At 50.2% G+C, this 16,343-nt stretch overlaps 6 protein-coding genes across 6 annotated transcripts; all 6 read left to right on the top strand.

Annotated features, from left to right (window-relative positions):
- Positions 1 to 104: 104 nt before the first annotated feature.
- Positions 105 to 1,031, top strand: NCS54_01457000 (Hypothetical protein; the record flags this gene model as incomplete). The annotated part of the gene is made up of 1 exon (XM_053159716.1): positions 105 to 1,031. The coding sequence occupies one exon, from the start codon at positions 105 to 107 to the stop codon at positions 1,029 to 1,031; it is 927 nt and encodes a 308-aa protein (XP_053015691.1).
- An 873-nt stretch (positions 1,032 to 1,904) lies between these two features.
- On the top strand, positions 1,905 to 4,177 carry NCS54_01456900 (Zn(2)-C6 fungal-type domain-containing protein; the record flags this gene model as incomplete). The annotated part of the gene is made up of 3 exons (XM_053159715.1): positions 1,905 to 2,215; positions 2,262 to 3,236; positions 3,292 to 4,177. The coding sequence occupies 3 exons, from the start codon at positions 1,905 to 1,907 to the stop codon at positions 4,175 to 4,177; spliced, it is 2,172 nt and encodes a 723-aa protein (XP_053015690.1).
- A 4,060-nt stretch (positions 4,178 to 8,237) lies between these two features.
- On the top strand, positions 8,238 to 9,598 carry NCS54_01456800 (FAD-binding-3 domain-containing protein; the record flags this gene model as incomplete). The annotated part of the gene is made up of 2 exons (XM_053159714.1): positions 8,238 to 8,533; positions 8,581 to 9,598. 2 exons carry the CDS (start codon positions 8,238 to 8,240, stop codon positions 9,596 to 9,598), a joined length of 1,314 nt encoding a protein of 437 aa, XP_053015689.1.
- Positions 9,599 to 10,191: 593 nt separating this feature from the next.
- NCS54_01456700 (Amb-all domain-containing protein) lies at positions 10,192 to 11,381 on the top strand (the record flags this gene model as incomplete). Its single annotated transcript, XM_053159713.1, has 5 exons — positions 10,192 to 10,313; positions 10,374 to 10,543; positions 10,594 to 10,838; positions 10,903 to 11,045; positions 11,099 to 11,381. 5 exons carry the CDS (start codon positions 10,192 to 10,194, stop codon positions 11,379 to 11,381), a joined length of 963 nt encoding a protein of 320 aa, XP_053015688.1.
- A 704-nt stretch (positions 11,382 to 12,085) lies between these two features.
- On the top strand, positions 12,086 to 12,829 carry NCS54_01456600 (Hypothetical protein; the record flags this gene model as incomplete). The annotated part of the gene is made up of 1 exon (XM_053159712.1): positions 12,086 to 12,829. One exon carries the CDS (start codon positions 12,086 to 12,088, stop codon positions 12,827 to 12,829), a length of 744 nt encoding a protein of 247 aa, XP_053015687.1.
- A 299-nt stretch (positions 12,830 to 13,128) lies between these two features.
- Positions 13,129 to 14,675, top strand: NCS54_01456500 (Zn(2)-C6 fungal-type domain-containing protein; the record flags this gene model as incomplete). Its single annotated transcript, XM_053159711.1, has 5 exons — positions 13,129 to 13,195; positions 13,261 to 13,964; positions 14,016 to 14,144; positions 14,195 to 14,301; positions 14,357 to 14,675. The coding sequence occupies 5 exons, from the start codon at positions 13,129 to 13,131 to the stop codon at positions 14,673 to 14,675; spliced, it is 1,326 nt and encodes a 441-aa protein (XP_053015686.1).
- Positions 14,676 to 16,343: the final 1,668 nt, after the last annotated feature.

Here is a 16,343-nt window from a genome sequence, read left to right as displayed (position 1 = left end):
ACCATCTCTCAATCCAACATCACCAACAGCATCACAACAACTTCAGCTTCTACACCCTAAAAACACTCTCATCTCTCCACGAAAACACCTCCAACTTGACCATCATGTCTCTCGATCTCAAGGGTCTCATTCCTGCCCCTGTCACCCCCTTCACCAAGGACGGGCGGGTCGACTACGACGCCATCCAGCGACTTGGCGCCTGGCTCGGAAGCATCGACGGCGTCAAGGGCCTCGTGGTGCTTGGACACGCCGGAGAAGGTACTTTCCTGACCCAGCAGGAGCAGGTCGACGTCATCAAGGCCTTTGTCAAGTCGGTCAACAACAAGATTCCCATCATCGCCGGTATCACTGGTGAGGGCACTGAGGTTGCCGCCCTCGAGGCCAAGCGTGCCAAGGAAGCTGGCGCTCAGGCTGGTCTTCTGTACCCTTCTCACGGCTGGCTGCGATTTGGCTACCAGCCCGGTGCTCCTCAGGACCGCTACAAGGTTGTCTATGAGGTGTCCAAGCTTCCCCTGATTCTCTTCCAATACCCCGACAACACCAAGGCCACCTACAACCTCCAGACTCTTCTCGACATTGCCGCTCTCCCTGGTGTTGTTGCCATGAAGAATGGTGTCCGAAACATGCGCCGCTGGGACACGGAGATCCCTGTGTTCCGACGCGAGCGCCCCAATGTTCCCGTCCTCACCTGCCACGATGAGTACCTTCTCCACACTGCTTTCGACGTGGATGGTATGCTCGTCGGATATGGAAACATTGCCCCTGAGCCTCTCATTGAGCTCATCAAGGCTGGCAAGGCTCAGGATTACAAGAAGGCCCGCGAGATCCACGACCAGCTTCTTCCCGTCACCAAGGCCGTCTACCACCGCGGCTCGCATATGGAGGGTACCGTCGCCCTTAAGCATGCGCTCGTTGCCCGGGGAATTCTGTCACATGCCACCGTGCGATCTCCCCTGCTGCCGCTCCCGGATGGTGCTGAGGAGGAGATCCACGCCGCCATCTCATCAGCATCTCTCAGTAAGGTTGCCTAGATAAGATCGATATAGAGTAAACAATAGACATTTCGCGTTTTTCATTTAAATTCGGTGGCAGCTCGTGACTTTTATTTAATTCGAAGCTATTGGAGGATCCGATCAGTTGACGAGGAGCCCAGAGTGCCTCTCAGACACTTCATTTCAGTGATCATAATTGACATGCACTGTAGCACCCAACAAGACCAGATTACTGGGCCATCCCCGATCGACAATGCTTAGCGCTTATTCTTTTGCTTTTGTCAATTTCTAGGGTCAATTACTTATTTATATAGCGTAGTGTGGCTCGCATCAAGAACTCTCGCCCTTAAAAGGGGTTTTGCTGCCTCGAGAGAGTGGTCCATGAGAGGCCATTTCATCATGGCATTCAAAGAAGGGGCAATGGGTCATAAAGCAATAATTAAAGCAGAAAATATGCAATTATATCGTGATCCTGTGATTAAGGACTCAATCTTTATGAACATGACAACTTGATTAGAATTGATCACGAGTGGCCGCCCATGGAGTACACCAGACTCGACCTCATGACATGATCTCATCATTTGGGTGGTTTGACTACAGCCTTCACACCCTGGCTGCATACTTTTACAAACAAACTCACATTCAGCCATTAGAAAGTGAGCTTCGAGTCAGCTCACTCTACCCTGCACTGAGTCGGTTGATGCGCAGAAAGCCATTGATGGTGTCGACGGCCCCCCTCACCGGAAACTAGTGCCGATGTCGCCCCCGCGTTTTCACAAACTAGTGGAGAGCCATATAAAGCACGGGTCTCGCCCGCGTTTCCGGACACCCATGACTGCTCCACTCTCCAGTCTCCGAGATGCTTACCCAGTTCTCCGGCCTCCGTGACCCGGAAACGCTCAACAAGCCACGATGACGACCCCCAGCTCTGTCCATGCTTCCACTCCTCTATCCGAAACTTCATCTATCGCTGGGACAAAGCGATCTCTCCCAAAATCACCAGAAACGCGTCGTGAATCCGAAAATCGCCGGAAGGGGCCAAAGACCAGACGAGCGTGCGATCACTGCAAGCTCAAAAAGCTCAAATGCACCGGCACATTACCATGCGATGGATGTTCCAAGAAGAGCATCGACTGTCATTATGACACCCAGTACCGGAGAGGGAGGCCACCGACTCCTCCTGTGTTGCCACGACCTGACATGTACATGAGCCCGGAGAGCAGGTAAGCCTAAGCGACGCGTACTAGAGACTATAGACAAACCTTTCAGTCATCAACAGAACGCATTCTTCGCAGACGAAACCTTGGCCTCGCGCGCCACTTCTCAAGGTCCGCCAGGGCTAGAGACGGCCGAAATCGAAGGCCAATTCTTCGATCCGACTTCAAACCTCACCTTCATTCACCGGGCGTGGAAAAGGCTCGCTCTCCAAACTCAGCAGGCAGAACCCGGTGTCTTGACCGGATCCGAGAACCTTCAGCCGCTCATATCAGCCGGAGACAAGCCTTTCAGCACAAGTAACGAAGACGGCCTTATGTTTGTCGACCAAGCAGCAGCCTACGAACTCTTCAAGTTCTACTTCGACAACTGTGTTGTGACATATCGTGTCTTGAACCAACAATACTGCCACTCTTGGCTTGGGCATGTCCTGAGCAATGTCCACAATGGTCAGCCTTTGGAAGTTGGCCTCGGCCATGCCAAAGCGGCAATCGTTGTAAATATCCTAGCCATTGCAAGCCTTCGTCAGCACAAGATATCCGAGACCTTCTCTTCCAACGACGGAACCTCCTTTCCGCTGCAGCAGAGCGAACGGTACTTTCTCTCAGCGTCAGACCTCACTGCTAGAGAAACTGGACTGCCTCGATTGGAATCAGCCCAGGCGAGGATCTTGCAAGTGCTGTACCTGCTCCAAACCTCGCGCATGAACCAGGCCTGGTATGTATTCGGTAACACGGTACCCATCGTATCTGCGCTAGGTCTACATCGAAAATCCCACCGATATCGCAACGGAGGTCGCCCACAGATGGATTACATTTTGTCAGAATGCCGAAAGAGGACTTTTTGGGTCGTTTACACAATCGACAAATACCTTGCGGTAGTATTCGGCAGGCCGAGGTTCTATCACGATAATGACATCGATCAAGAATACCCAGATAGGGTGAACGATGAGGACATGACGCCCCAGGGGCCATCCCAGTCGGAACCAGCGATGGATTGTCATATTGACTCTCTCATCTTCCATGCGAGGTCTGTATTCCTTGTGCAGATCGACTGCTTGACAGAGGTGCTGACAGTACTATAGAATTGCTGCAATCATCGAAAACGTATCTCGAGAAGTCTACTCCATCAAAAAGATGCGCACCGAAGAACGCCTCGCTTCAGCACAGAGTTTCACCGAGAAGCTACACGAATGGCGACAAGCCCTACCGCCTCACCTCGGAACCGTCCGACCCTCGAGCCTCATACCAACATTCTCAAGACAAGTCACGGCTCTGAAGCTAGCGTATTGTCATGCTATCATGCACACTACTCGCCCGTTCCTCTTGGATCATTCTGAGAATGCCAGTCCGGCGTTGGAGGCATGTGTGACAGAGTGCATCGGCGCCGCGAAACTGGCCCTTGAGATTGTTGACCGAACGTTCTCCGAGGCCACGACTGTCATTCATTTCCTGTGGTGGATGCCTTACGTGACATTCTGCGCTTTGGCTGTTGTATACGTCTGGGAGATCCAACAGAAATCAGGTATCTCGGTGAGCAATGACAACGTCTCGCTGTTTGCCCTAGCCGAGCGATGTCAGAGTCATCTCGCCAAAGCCATGTCGTCCGATTCCGCGAGTCGGAGGTACAGCATCATCATCGAGGAGCTACGACAAGAAGCGAGGCACAGTCCTTCCCAGAGCTCCATGCGAGCGGTGCAATCCCAGCAAGAAGCGCTAATGACGAGTGGTGATGACGAGCATGGGTCAAGTTCAATGCTTGATAATGAACTTGGTTCGATGTTTGGCGATCAGGGGGAATCAACAACCAGCTTTCAGTCCATGCTGAACGCACTGAGTCAGTGGCAACCAACAGATTGGCTGGATCTTGATTCTTCGGTGAGTGTTTTCTTGATCGAGTCGGCGATAATGGCTAACCTCCCAAAGGCTTTTAGTTTTTTCTCACAGCTAGAGGACTCTATGATCTATTGAGGGATCTGGTAGTGGGAACTGTATGTCAGGCGGAGCACACGCGGGTTGCGAACTCCTTTAGCATCTCGAGGTTGATTAACTGCCATTCTCCCACCAATTCACACATGGATTTGGGGCATTTTCATGACCTTTTTTCCAAGAACACGCCTTGTATTCGTGAAATCCAGGTTGCCAGTATCAGTGGCTAAAACCCATGTTATAAAGAACCCAGAATCTGACCATGTCATTGACTCCAAGCATGCGGAAACACCAACTGGTCCCAGTAGAGCCATACTCTCCTGTTGCTAGAGCACTATCTGAGGTCGCAGTTACCTTCGTGTGATTGTGCTAATGTCTCATCGCACCTGGAGTGGCTGAAGGGAAGCACTAGCCCGAATTGGTCCAGATCCCTGTCGAGAACGCGATGGGAGCCTTCGCGCGGATAAGGTGACATTCTTTGTAGGGCAGAGTAAATAATCTCGATAGTAATTGGAACTTAAAGTGAAATATTGTCCAGTAATGAGAAGGGAGACATCACGTGTTGGAATGGCCATGACAGGCATCGCGTTTGTGGTGCTCGGGTCTGCAGGGTAGATGGACTCAAGATGCAGCGTGGCTTTGGAAATGCATTCTTGCTTCCAGAGACACGCCGATAAGGGGCTCAACTTTGTATTTTCTATTGCTTTACAATAAGGAGAGAGAAACTTTCACTAGAAAGTATATTTCAGAATGACTCTTAACATGCCTTTGACTTGTGTGTTTTTCTTTCCGCTGGTGGACTTCTCTAATCTGCATGGTTTTTGAACTCCTGGACTGTGCAAGTCCAGATTGTGTCATCCTGATAGAGCGCTATCAGCCAATATGTGGGGTTGTGTGACAATTTGTTAGTAGCTTATTCCCAGCTCTGAAGCGCCATGAGGACGCTAACCGCAAGTGGATTAGAGCCTGCCAGCCATTGCTGCTTGGCAACTGGCAATGCTGATGGCTGCACGCGTTCTGACGCGTCACGCAACTGACGGCAGGATTAACCTTATTCCAGCTGCACCTAAAATATTCTGTGCCTTGCGAGGGTGACGTCATTCAATCTCAACGGTGCTCTCGGAAGGATTAATGACCACCTCAAGGGCTCCATGTCGGCTGCTCGATACTTCACCCATAACAGCTGGTAGATATCAAGGCCTAGCTCGACATTGAAACTGCAGATCCGTAAAAATGGCAGAATAGGAAAGTGTACGAGTTAATGAGATGATTCTGCAGCTTGCTGTTGGCCCAGGTGCAGCCGACGCAAGTGTCCCAGGGCTGTCCCTGTTACTAAACAACGGCCTACCAATCTCGAATAGCCGGTGAGACGTTTTTTTAGCACCCTGGCAGATCGGCGTTAGGCATTGCATATTTGCCTAGAAACAATCACGGTTTACCTGGAACCAACACAGTGGAGATGGCTGAACTATGGTGGAACCATGCCCAAATAGCTGGCCATGGCTGTGTCGTGCCAGTTTGCAGATGACCTGAGTTATCAATCCTACTCAAGTTAACCTTGAGGTATGATAGGCCGTCCTTGAACCATAGGATCAGGGTGCGGTTGCACTCTCAAGAGCAAGGTCTATGCGCCTTTTCTCAGCCCCCAAATTGCCGACTTGACAGAGCTTGCAATTCGCTAACTTCTGCTCGGTACTATATGTGGTGTCTCTTCTATTTGAATGAATTCTTCTTGGATATTGGGTTGCGAATGACTATTCTTGTACTGTATCATACCTATTTGATGCGGACTTAAGTTCCAGTTGTCGGTCTAAGAGAAGCCCGTGCCAATTACTCAATATGACAAGATGAAGGATTCGAGTTCATCTAGCTTGTCCCAGTAGTAGCATCCATCTGTCTATGTTGGCGCAGTCGAGGCGGATGAAACAACAGGGAGTGTCCACCTAACGACCAGCATCGACAACTCTCACAGCACGAGGGATTTCTCTAGGGATCCAATTAGATTCTCCTCCGTTGAATACGGTGAGGCCGAAAGTCAAGTTTCACTCCATGAATCGACTCCCTTGGTGATTGTGACGTTGCGTTTTGCTGAGCAAGTCCGAAATAATCAACCCCTCGAAGACGCGTCCATGCTGGCCGCACAAGTATAAGTAGTTGCGACGCCTCTCCTTTCATGATTACAATACAGCAACAACACACAGAACAAATAGCAATAACCAATATTTTACTCCTACGGAACACAATCACCATGCGTCTTTCTCTCGGTGCAGCCCTCCTTGCCCTCGCCCCTACCGTGCTGGGGTGAAAGATTACCTTGTACGACCAAGAAGACTGTAACGATCATGGCGACAACTTCAGCTACGTAAGTAGTTTAACCAATTTCGTGGAGGATTAGTGGCATTGACTCTCTTCTCAGGTACGTCATCACCGGTGAGGGAGACATGGGCTACTGTGTCGGACTCGCTGCTACGCCCGACGAGGTCCCCAGCAATGTCCACTGCTCGTACTTTACCGACAAGGGCAAAGTTGGGCCGCTGCCTTGTGATGGCCAATCCAGGGCGGCCCACTCTGTCAGGTTCTTCAGAGGTGAAGCAGAGTTCTACGAGCAGTTCGGTCGGAGTGATTACTAGCCGATTTACCACAGGTGCTATATGAGGCTTCAGAACATACCTGGAGCTGTCGGCGAAACAGGCTTCATCCCTCAGAGTAGCGAGTGCCACAACATATACGTCAAATACGATGGTGGAAAGATTGAAACTGAAGTTGGTGGTTATAGAGTCTGGGAGTATACGGGCAAAGATGGCCCTGAGTAAAGGAATCGGGGATGTTGGGAAGCCTGTGATGGCTAAGCTGCCACTGGGCTGGGCTGGGCTGATGGTTACTACCAAGTGCTGTTATTCAGCTAGTCATTTCCCTTCTGCTGTCTGATTGTTCATCTTTATTTCATTTCAACCCAATATTGCCTTGATAACCGTCTAGCCGCTATTCGGCACTGCCTCCATTCAAAGCTGTGGCCTGATGCATTCTTGCCTGACCTCGACTAGAGTAATATCTTGCCATTCAACGCCGTTTGCGACCACCTCCCCATTCATAGCTCCATGGACATAGCCCTCACTAATGAGGCAAAACCGGCCCTTCTCCGTTCCCACCCTCCGCAATACCAGGGGAGAAGGACACCCAGACACTATCCATACTTCATCCCCAGTGGACATAGACTCAGAAGCGTGTCTAACATGGCAACCTTCGATACCTGCTATGTAGGTGGCAGTCCATACTCCACAAGGTCACATATAATTTGCCCAACGCCCAACACAGTGTTATGAGTGAGCTATCAGATTCAAAATGCTGGGTGCGGTCGCAACGAGCGATTCGGTAATTGCACCTTTTCCATATATATCTAAACTATGTAAATGCTTTCAAGTTACGCATGGATAACGGCATGGCCATGATCCAGACCACATCGTACATGCGCCACCATCGTAACAAGAAATCATCCTGGATTACAAATAGAAACGGTGCAAGTTGGTGATGACAAGACAGATGACGTGGCTACGAGACAGCTTGCGGCAAATCTTACAACATGTAGTTGCAGATATATTGTCGGTGACTCCGCGATTATCGCCCAACAAGATTTTCGCCAATAAGGTTCCTGTTGGATGGGCTTTACAACTCGATGGCTTAGCGAGAGCGAGGAGAAATGGGTGGCGCATGGCTTGTTAGCGCGTCGCTTTCGCGTGGAGAGTGGCAGACTCTGTCATTTGGCAAACGTATGCCGGAGGAATAAAGACGCCGATTGAACGAGTGATAGGCAGACTTTTCCGATTGGTCTCGGAAATATGCGTTTGGTTGTGGCTGGAAAAGGTTGGCTCTTAGGCGCTTTGTGGCTGGATAGTGACGCTGAAGCGTTTCCTAACTGGGTAACCCTTTCAACATGTGCGAGTCCGAGTGCGAGAAGGACGCGAATGGCGACGATGATATAGTCATTCAAGATTTGAGTGAACAATACTTGCAAATAAATCTTATATATTGATCTGCCAAGCCGTTCTCAATCGTCCATACTATCTTGCACCACAACAGCTTCAAACCCACTCAAGCCAAGAAAATGCACGCAAGCAACTTCAAAGTCATCGTCGTCGGCGGCGGTCCTGTTGGACTCACAGCTGCCCACGCCCTTACCCAAGCCAACATTGACTGCATCGTACTGGAAAGCCGACCAAGCGCCATCATTGATGCTGGAGCCAACCTTGTAATGATGCCAATGGGAATACAGGCCCTCAGTCAACTTGGTCTACTCGACGCCCTTAAAAGGGTCAGCACTCCTCTTGGTCAGACCGAACGCCAAGATCACCAAGGCCGAGATATTGGAGATGCAAGATGGTTCCTTTACTTCAAGAAGCAGTAAGTTCCACATTGCCAAAGACCAGGCCATCGCTAATCATACTCAGCTTTGGTACATCGCCTCGAGTTCTGAGCCGCCATGATCTCACCAGAGTTCTCTACGAGTCCCTTCCCTCGAAGACGCAGAACAACATCATCACTGGCAAGAGAGTTGAAGATGTAATCCCTCATGAAGACGGGGTTGAAGTAACCTGCACCGACGGCAGCTCCTACATGGGCTCCGTTGTTATTGGTGCAGACGGTGCCCACAGTCTCGTCCGGGAACGAATGCGCACGCTGGCCTTGGAAGCCAATGCAACCGAGATGAATGACGAAAAGCCATTCTTGACAAACTACAGAGGGTTCTGGCTTCGAATACCTACGTCGCATACTGGCCTGCAGGCTGGAATCACCTCTGAGACACATGGTCCTGATGCCACCACTCAGCTGTTTTCTGGCCCCGACACAACCGTCATGGGCTTGTACGAGAGATTGGAGAGTCCAACACGGAACCGAGCGCGATACACCGAGGAGGATCAATTGGCGTTGGTCGAACGCTGGGGTCATCTCCCTCTTGCGCCTGGAGGGAAACTCACCTTGAAAGAAGCCTTCTCTCGTCGAACCCAATCAGGGTTGGTCAACTTGGAGGAAGGCGTCGTGAAACATTGGAGTTGGGATGGACGTATTGTGCTTGCCGGCGACGCCGCTCACAAGTTCACTCCCAGCACTGGAGCGGGCTGCAACAATGGCATCGTTGATGTTATTGTGCTGGTGAATGAACTGCACCGGATCGTCCAGGAAACAAGAAACGATGGCTACCCGGCTTCGCCAAACAGGTCTGAACTAGCCAAGGCCTTCAACAAGTACCAATCTCTACGATTGGAAGCAGTCACTGCCGCTTGCTCAGGTTCAGGCCAGGTCACCGCGAGTGCCACTTGGCAAACCGCAGTGCACAAGTTCATCGATAAACACGTCTTGGCACGCCACTCCATGCAAAGCTTCTTTTTTAGCCAGGGGGCAAAGAAGATGGCTCAAGTTCCAAGGATGGACTTTATCAAGGATGCGGGTTGTTTGAAGGGAAACTGAGTACATGAGAGGACGGTTGAATATGTTGGGGACCCCATTAAAAATGCTTTGAGATAGAATTGTATAATAGATTGAAAGAAACCTTCTCAGGACCCCTTTTGGTCCACTTGACAGCTGTCACATCCTTCCTACCGGCTCTAAACCAGGCAACCCGGAGGAAACAGGTCCGCCTGATGCAACTCTTACACCCCATTAGGATCGACGCGACACCATGGACTATATGTTTGCAAAGACTCCTGCTCGTGGAAAATACTGCTCCCTGCTGTATAACCATGTCACTGAAGTTTCCAATGTGGGTTGCAGCGTGACGTTTAGTTCCGGATCGAGTTTTCCCTCCAATGGCGTCGCCGAGCTTGCTTCAACCTCCTTGCGTCAAGGATGGTCTGAAACAACATGGCAATGATTCGAGGCATTATTATTCAAGGAGAAAAGCATCATCGAATAAAGTTGTTTCATACTAGGATACAGGTCGAATTTATTTTGAGCCCTCAGGGGTCTGGCTTGTATTTAGGAGCAACGATTGCCTTCGAAAATTCGACGGAGGACACACTGAGACATTGTCTTGGCACCTTCTTGTCTACTATACTTATAAGATGCAACTTCTAAGCCTTCTTTTCGTCGCTGCGCTGGCCGTTGCGTCCCCTGGTCCGTCCTTGTACGCCAGGGCTGCGGCCACTGATGCATGCAATGTTGGTTACTGTACACAGAATGGCGGGTATGTTCTCTTACCGCATCTTCCTCCCACAAGGACTTTTCAATAACTATTGGTCTGTAGAACAACTGGAGGAGCTGGTGGCAAGCAAGTGACAGTCAAGAGCCTCAGCGAACTGACTGCCGCGGCTAGCGCTGCTGGTGCTGCCGTCATCTTTGTCGAGGGCAGCATCTCGGGAGCTGCCAAGGTTCAAGTCACATCAGACAAATCCATCATCGGAAAGACTGGCAGCTGTATGTCTTCCTGGCGTATAATCCACTTCACGTCTGCTAACCGTCTCTAGCTCTTACCGGCATTGGCCTCACCATCAATGGACAGAAGAACGTCATCGTTCGCAACATGAAGATTTCCAAGGTTGAGGCCGACTACGGCGATGCCATTACGATCCAGAAGTCTACCAATGTCTGGGTCGACCACTGTGATCTTTCTGCTACTAGATCTGGCGACAAGGACTTCTATGATGGTCTTGTTGACCTCTCGCATGCTGCTGACTGGGTGACCATCTCGTTCACCTATCTCCATGACCATGTAAGTCAAAGATTTGGCAGCCATGAAATGATTGTTCAAGATTACTGATATAAGATCCTCTCAGTCCAAGGGATCGCTGGTCGGACACTCCGACAAGAACGCAGCTGAGGACACTGGCAAGCTCCACGTGACCTACGCCAACAACCACTTCTACAACGTTCGCAGCCGTGGACCTCTTCTCCGATTTGGCACCGCCCACATCTTCAAGTCAGTACTTCGCTCTTCTTCTACTATCATTCGGGAACTAACACAATGCACAGCCAATACTACGACACCATGGATACCGGCCTGAACAGCCGCATGGGTGCCCAAGCGCTCATCCAGTCATCTGTTTTCACGAATGTTGGAAAGAAGGCCATTTTCAGTGAGTCGAGCTCGGAAATCGGTTATGTCGTTGCGGAGGATGTTGTTCTCGGCGGTGAGAGCCAGAATACGGCCAGCAAGGGAACTTTGACCTCTGTTCCCTACAAGTTTACCCTCCTTGGCTCTGGCAAGGTGGCTTCAACCGTCCCAGGTGAGGCTGGCCAGAAGCTCAGCTTCTAATTAGGCCCAGTAGTCTCTCATAGGCAGGATGAGCGCATCACTTTCTAGTATACAATTGAATGACTCCTGTACATATGAAACCTCAGCTTGGCACTACCTCTGGAGCCGTAAAAATCGCGCTGTCTCTACTAGAACGTGAATCAGCTACCATGAAGCTCCTCTAAAGGAAAGCAAGGCTGTCTTTTGCCTAGGTTTGCATGGCCAATTTCCGTCGCGTATGTGTTATGATTACGAATGATAGAAAGGGAGACATGTTGTGGGAAATAAAGCATTGGAGAATTTCAACGGACTTTAACACAATCTCCGACTCGATTCTCCATGTTAGCTAAAAGCGAATTAATAATGACGAGAAGAATACGCAATTGTCGGGCATTTGCTGGCCCATGAACAAGCCGAGACCCAGCGCCGGCCAAATTGGCCGCTGTCTCCACCATCAGCCACGAGATAATTGCCCTGTCCCGGCCAACTTGGCCTATAATGAGGGAATCTTTTCCTGAAGCAAAGAAATTAATGTGCATTCCTATTTGTCATACCGGCTTCTTCTAGTTGATCCTTCAGTTCCGGCCGAAATGTCCTTAAACAGCACTGCTCACAAGTATAAGTAGGAACCAGGCCCGGAGAATAGGTAGAGCACCCAACTCACATTCAAAACATCAATCAACGTTCTTCAACCTCTATCATCGAATATCTACAAGATTTTCAACATGTCTTCTCCCGCCTCACTCCCTCTTGTCCTCGTTACCGGTGCCAGCCAGGGCATCGGACGTGCCGTTGCTCAAGCCCTCGCCAGCAAGCACAACTATCACGTTCTTCTTGGAGTTCGAAACCCACAGTCCGGTGAAGCTGTGGCAGCTTCTCTCCGCGATGTTGGTCACCAGGCTTCGGTCGTGCAGCTTGACCTGACCTCGCCGACATCAATTGAGGCAGCTATCAAAGATATCCAGACGCGATTCGGATACCTTGACGTTCTCATCAACAATGCTGGTATCCTCATCGACCATCATGAGGATCAAACCACTTGGGACCTCTTCACCAAGACATTCACGACCAACGTTATCGGTACAGCCACCTTGACCGAGGGCTTGGTCCCGCTTCTTCGGAAAGCCAAGGCTGGGCCTCCTCGAGTTGTTTTCGTTAGCAGCGTCATGGGAAGCCTGGAACGATCCACAGACAAGACAACGCCCTACTATCCCATTGACTACAAGGCCTACGACGCGAGCAAGGCGGCTGTCAACATGCTCACCCTCAACTATGCACGAATCTTGGATGACGCTGGAGGAAAGGTCAACTGTGTCTGCCCCGGTTATGTCAAGACAGCTCTGACCGATTTCAACGAGTACGGTCACAGCCCTGAAGTCGGAGCAGAACGCATCGTCGAGTTGGCTACCCTGGGTGAAGACGGACCAACTAGGACATACAGCGACCGAAACGGTTCTCTTCCCTGGTAAACTGCACATGTATAGACAAGAAGGGCTACGGGGTGATTGGCTGGGAGTGATCTAGACAAGGCAGGGATAGAAACTATACGCAACTTGGTTGTAGTTAGATAGGAATGCAAGCTTGGTTTGAAACAGCATGGGTGCATGGAGATAGCTTAACTCCGATGCAATGCGGCACGTGACTCCCGGTTGACGCGAAATGTCGCGATGCCGCCACTGTGTACAAGCCCGGAAGCTTTTCTATCCCAAAGGCACTGTATTGTTGACTGAGATTACCTCAAATAGTCTATCACAACGTGTGGCTCGATATGGAGTTGCAGACCGAGCTTCTATTCCTCAAGAACTGTCCTCTTTGCGAGAAGGTCTACAGACAAGGTGTGTTCCCACCTCCAGGTTCCCGACCACATCCCTTTCCCAAGCCCCTGACTAAGATTCCACAGAGCACTCGTATAACCGCCATATAAAGTACTGTCAGCGTGCTCAGTCTAGACGGAAGGGTCGCCCGAGGTCCTGTATCTCATGCAGCAAGGCCAAAGCCAAGTGCACCTTTGGTCAGCCATGTTCTCGCTGTGGGAAAAAGGATCTGGCATGCATTTACGACCAATCAAGTCGACGCCAAGCCAACACTGAAGTTCTCTGGACTGGGAACGGAAACAATCAACAGGTTTCACAAATGGTCCTGGCATCCTCCAATGACTTCGGGTCATCTTTCGACCTGGATGTCTTCAGATTGGACCCGAATCTCGCAGAGTACACTGTCTCAAGCCTACCAGTGCCTGACACAGCCATTTCAACCCAGAGATCGGTCCAAGAAGACCTCCAATACCAAGAAGGCAACTCACAGGCACAAGTTACCGTTAAATCGCTCAGCGCCAAAGCAGACCTCACCCGCTTGCCTTACCAACGCGAACCCTCACACCATGCTGCAAAGCTAGTCTTGCAGACCCTCTACGCGTTTCCCCAAATGATGCTTCGTCGAAAGACGTTTCCGCCTTTCATACACCCCCAATGGCACGAGCCCTGCCTTCCGGAGGCACTGGCGAATTGCATGAGCATTGCGCAGCTTTTCGCGGCAAGGACGCCGGAGACCAGAGCGTTTCTCTGGCGAACTATCAACACCGAGGAACAGCGCTTCCGAGAAAATGTAAGAAAATTAGTGGCCGCTGGGTATATACACTGATTTAATGTTCCATAGTACATGAGTTTCTCGGCTCGTGAGATACAAATGGCTGTCCAGTCGCTAATGATCTATATGATAATGGCTATTATTGATCAGGACGAACAGACCAAACAGCGCGGCACAGGACTGCTTGACACAGTTGAAGTGAGTTGAACCACGTCAGTTTTGGGGATGCCTAGCTAACAATTGGCTAGACTCTCAGTTCTCGGTTCCTTACCTTTGTTGGAAGTTATTCCCAGACTGAGCGAGCAGAACCAAGCCTAACATGGGAAGATTGGATCTTTGCTGAATCACGGAGACGGTAAGAACTCGCCATTCCCACCAAGACACTTCATGCTGACAAATGGACTATCCAGCATGTCATCTCTTTGGATAGTCATAAGCGCCGTCATATTCATCGACAACAATATCCCCTGCAGAGGATGTGGTCCCCTCGAACACTTGCCTCTTCTCTCAAGCAAGATGCTTTGGGAAGCACAAACCCGCGAGGAATGGCAATTGGAAAAGACATTGTATGATGTTGGCAACCCAGTTATGACACTTGGGGCTCTGGTCAAGGCTAAAAGAAACCCGGAAGATCCATTGCATGCACAAGAGTTGCAGTGCTGGGAAGCGGGCACTGATAAGCTGGCCATCATGCTGGATATTGCTACGCAGTTTGTCTGGGCACGGTAGTTCTGACATGTCATTGATGCATGTCTCAACCTAATTTAGGCCTACATCCCACGATAAGAATCGCCCCTCTTTATGATCGGTCTACTGGAAGGTTACTGTGCTTCCTGTGCTCTGTCTGCAAGCAGGGTTCCCTACCTTGGCAGCTACCATCGTAAGAACCAAGCTCTTTACGAATGGTATATTCACATGCAGAAGCTCGATAGACGGGAGTCTTGAGTAGTAGAGACCCTTGGACACAGAATGTGACACTAGAGGGCGCAACTAGCAAGCCACTGAATGGTTGAACCCTAGAAGACGACCCTGGCATTAAGAATACTTCAGGGGATAAGAATGTGGCTTCGATAGGTTGTAAGTTCCTGCCAGAATCGGAATGTCGTAGATATGGAGGCTTATTGCACCATTAAGATTGGTCGGAGTCCTTTTAATCAAGAAGGACGAAATCACAGTTGCCTGAAGGGTCCCAGCCATATTTTCAGGGGTTCGACCTAGTCCGTTGATCATCGGCGAAGGAATGCCTAGCTGGGCAGAAAAATCCCCGCGCAGACCGCGGGAAAATGCACCTTAAAGTGCTCTACGCGGGTTCGAGCGTCGCATTAACGGCCCTGGTATCCTAACCTGGAAGGTCTCACAATGACCAGGGTAGGTCGGGGTAGCAATGGACTATCGGAGAACCAAAAGAACCTCGGCTAGTGTGAAAGCCAAGAGACGCAGGGGTTTAAACGGCGTTTGCAAGGCTGGAACACTTTGAGCCCTTTATCACCAAGGTCGAATTAGGCAAGAGCTTCGCGGGGTTTGGGCTATCCGTAAGTCCGGCTTTCGAGCTGCCCCTTCAAGACAATCCACGTGAGGTTAAGCGCTGGAAGTTATTGCGAGGAGAATGGGCTAGCTGCGTCACTGTAACCCTTAGATAGCGCACGAGGGCTCAGATCATGCGCAGTTCTATATCTGGCCGATTGATGAGCTCGTGCAGATGGTCACAGCGTATCAAGACGCATAGAGGACGACCTTGCATCCGTAAGAGGTAGCTAAGTAACTAAGGTTCTGAATAAAGATTCCACTAGTGCCCCTGATTGACATCATGTGCCGTAGAATATTCAAAGTATTCCGATTAGGTTATTAGTCCGCGAATAGGTCCACTCTCGTCAATCTGAACTATGGCCCGTCCCGATGTGACGTGCTCGTACCATCCTTGCCTCTGAACCAGACCTTCCTGTCTTGTCATAGCGCACGATGTGCCTGGATTATGACGTGCTGTTCCATGTCGGGAAAATATTGACCTAGCCGTAAAGATAAGATGGCTACTTGAGATGGCTACTTGACACCATCGTGGGATAGTTCCCGCCTGATCAGATGATTCCACCATGGATGCTACCACTGTGGTTCTAATTATGATCAAAAGTTCCTCGCTATATTATGAGAAACAAGAAGGTGATATCATAATTGGCATGGGGGTTCTTGGATAGGAAGCGGTGTCGTGAGAAAAAGCATCGGCTATAGTTGAGGCTATTTCTAAGCAAAGAGTTTAGGCATGTATATATAAAGCGGCTACTGTTCTTTTCAAAGGAGCTCATGACGACTTGAATCTTCAGACTCTCCTGCAAGTCAGACATCATCTACTTGACTCGACATCGAAGAGCCTCTCTCTCTTTCAAGCATCCTTAGTTGCCT

Source organism: Fusarium falciforme, chromosome 12 (genome assembly GCF_026873545.1).
Source record: "Fusarium falciforme chromosome 12, complete sequence".
Taxonomy (NCBI): domain Eukaryota; kingdom Fungi; phylum Ascomycota; class Sordariomycetes; order Hypocreales; family Nectriaceae; genus Fusarium; species Fusarium falciforme.
Note: the sequence above shows the minus strand (reverse complement) of the source record. Positions and strands in the feature narration are given on the sequence as shown.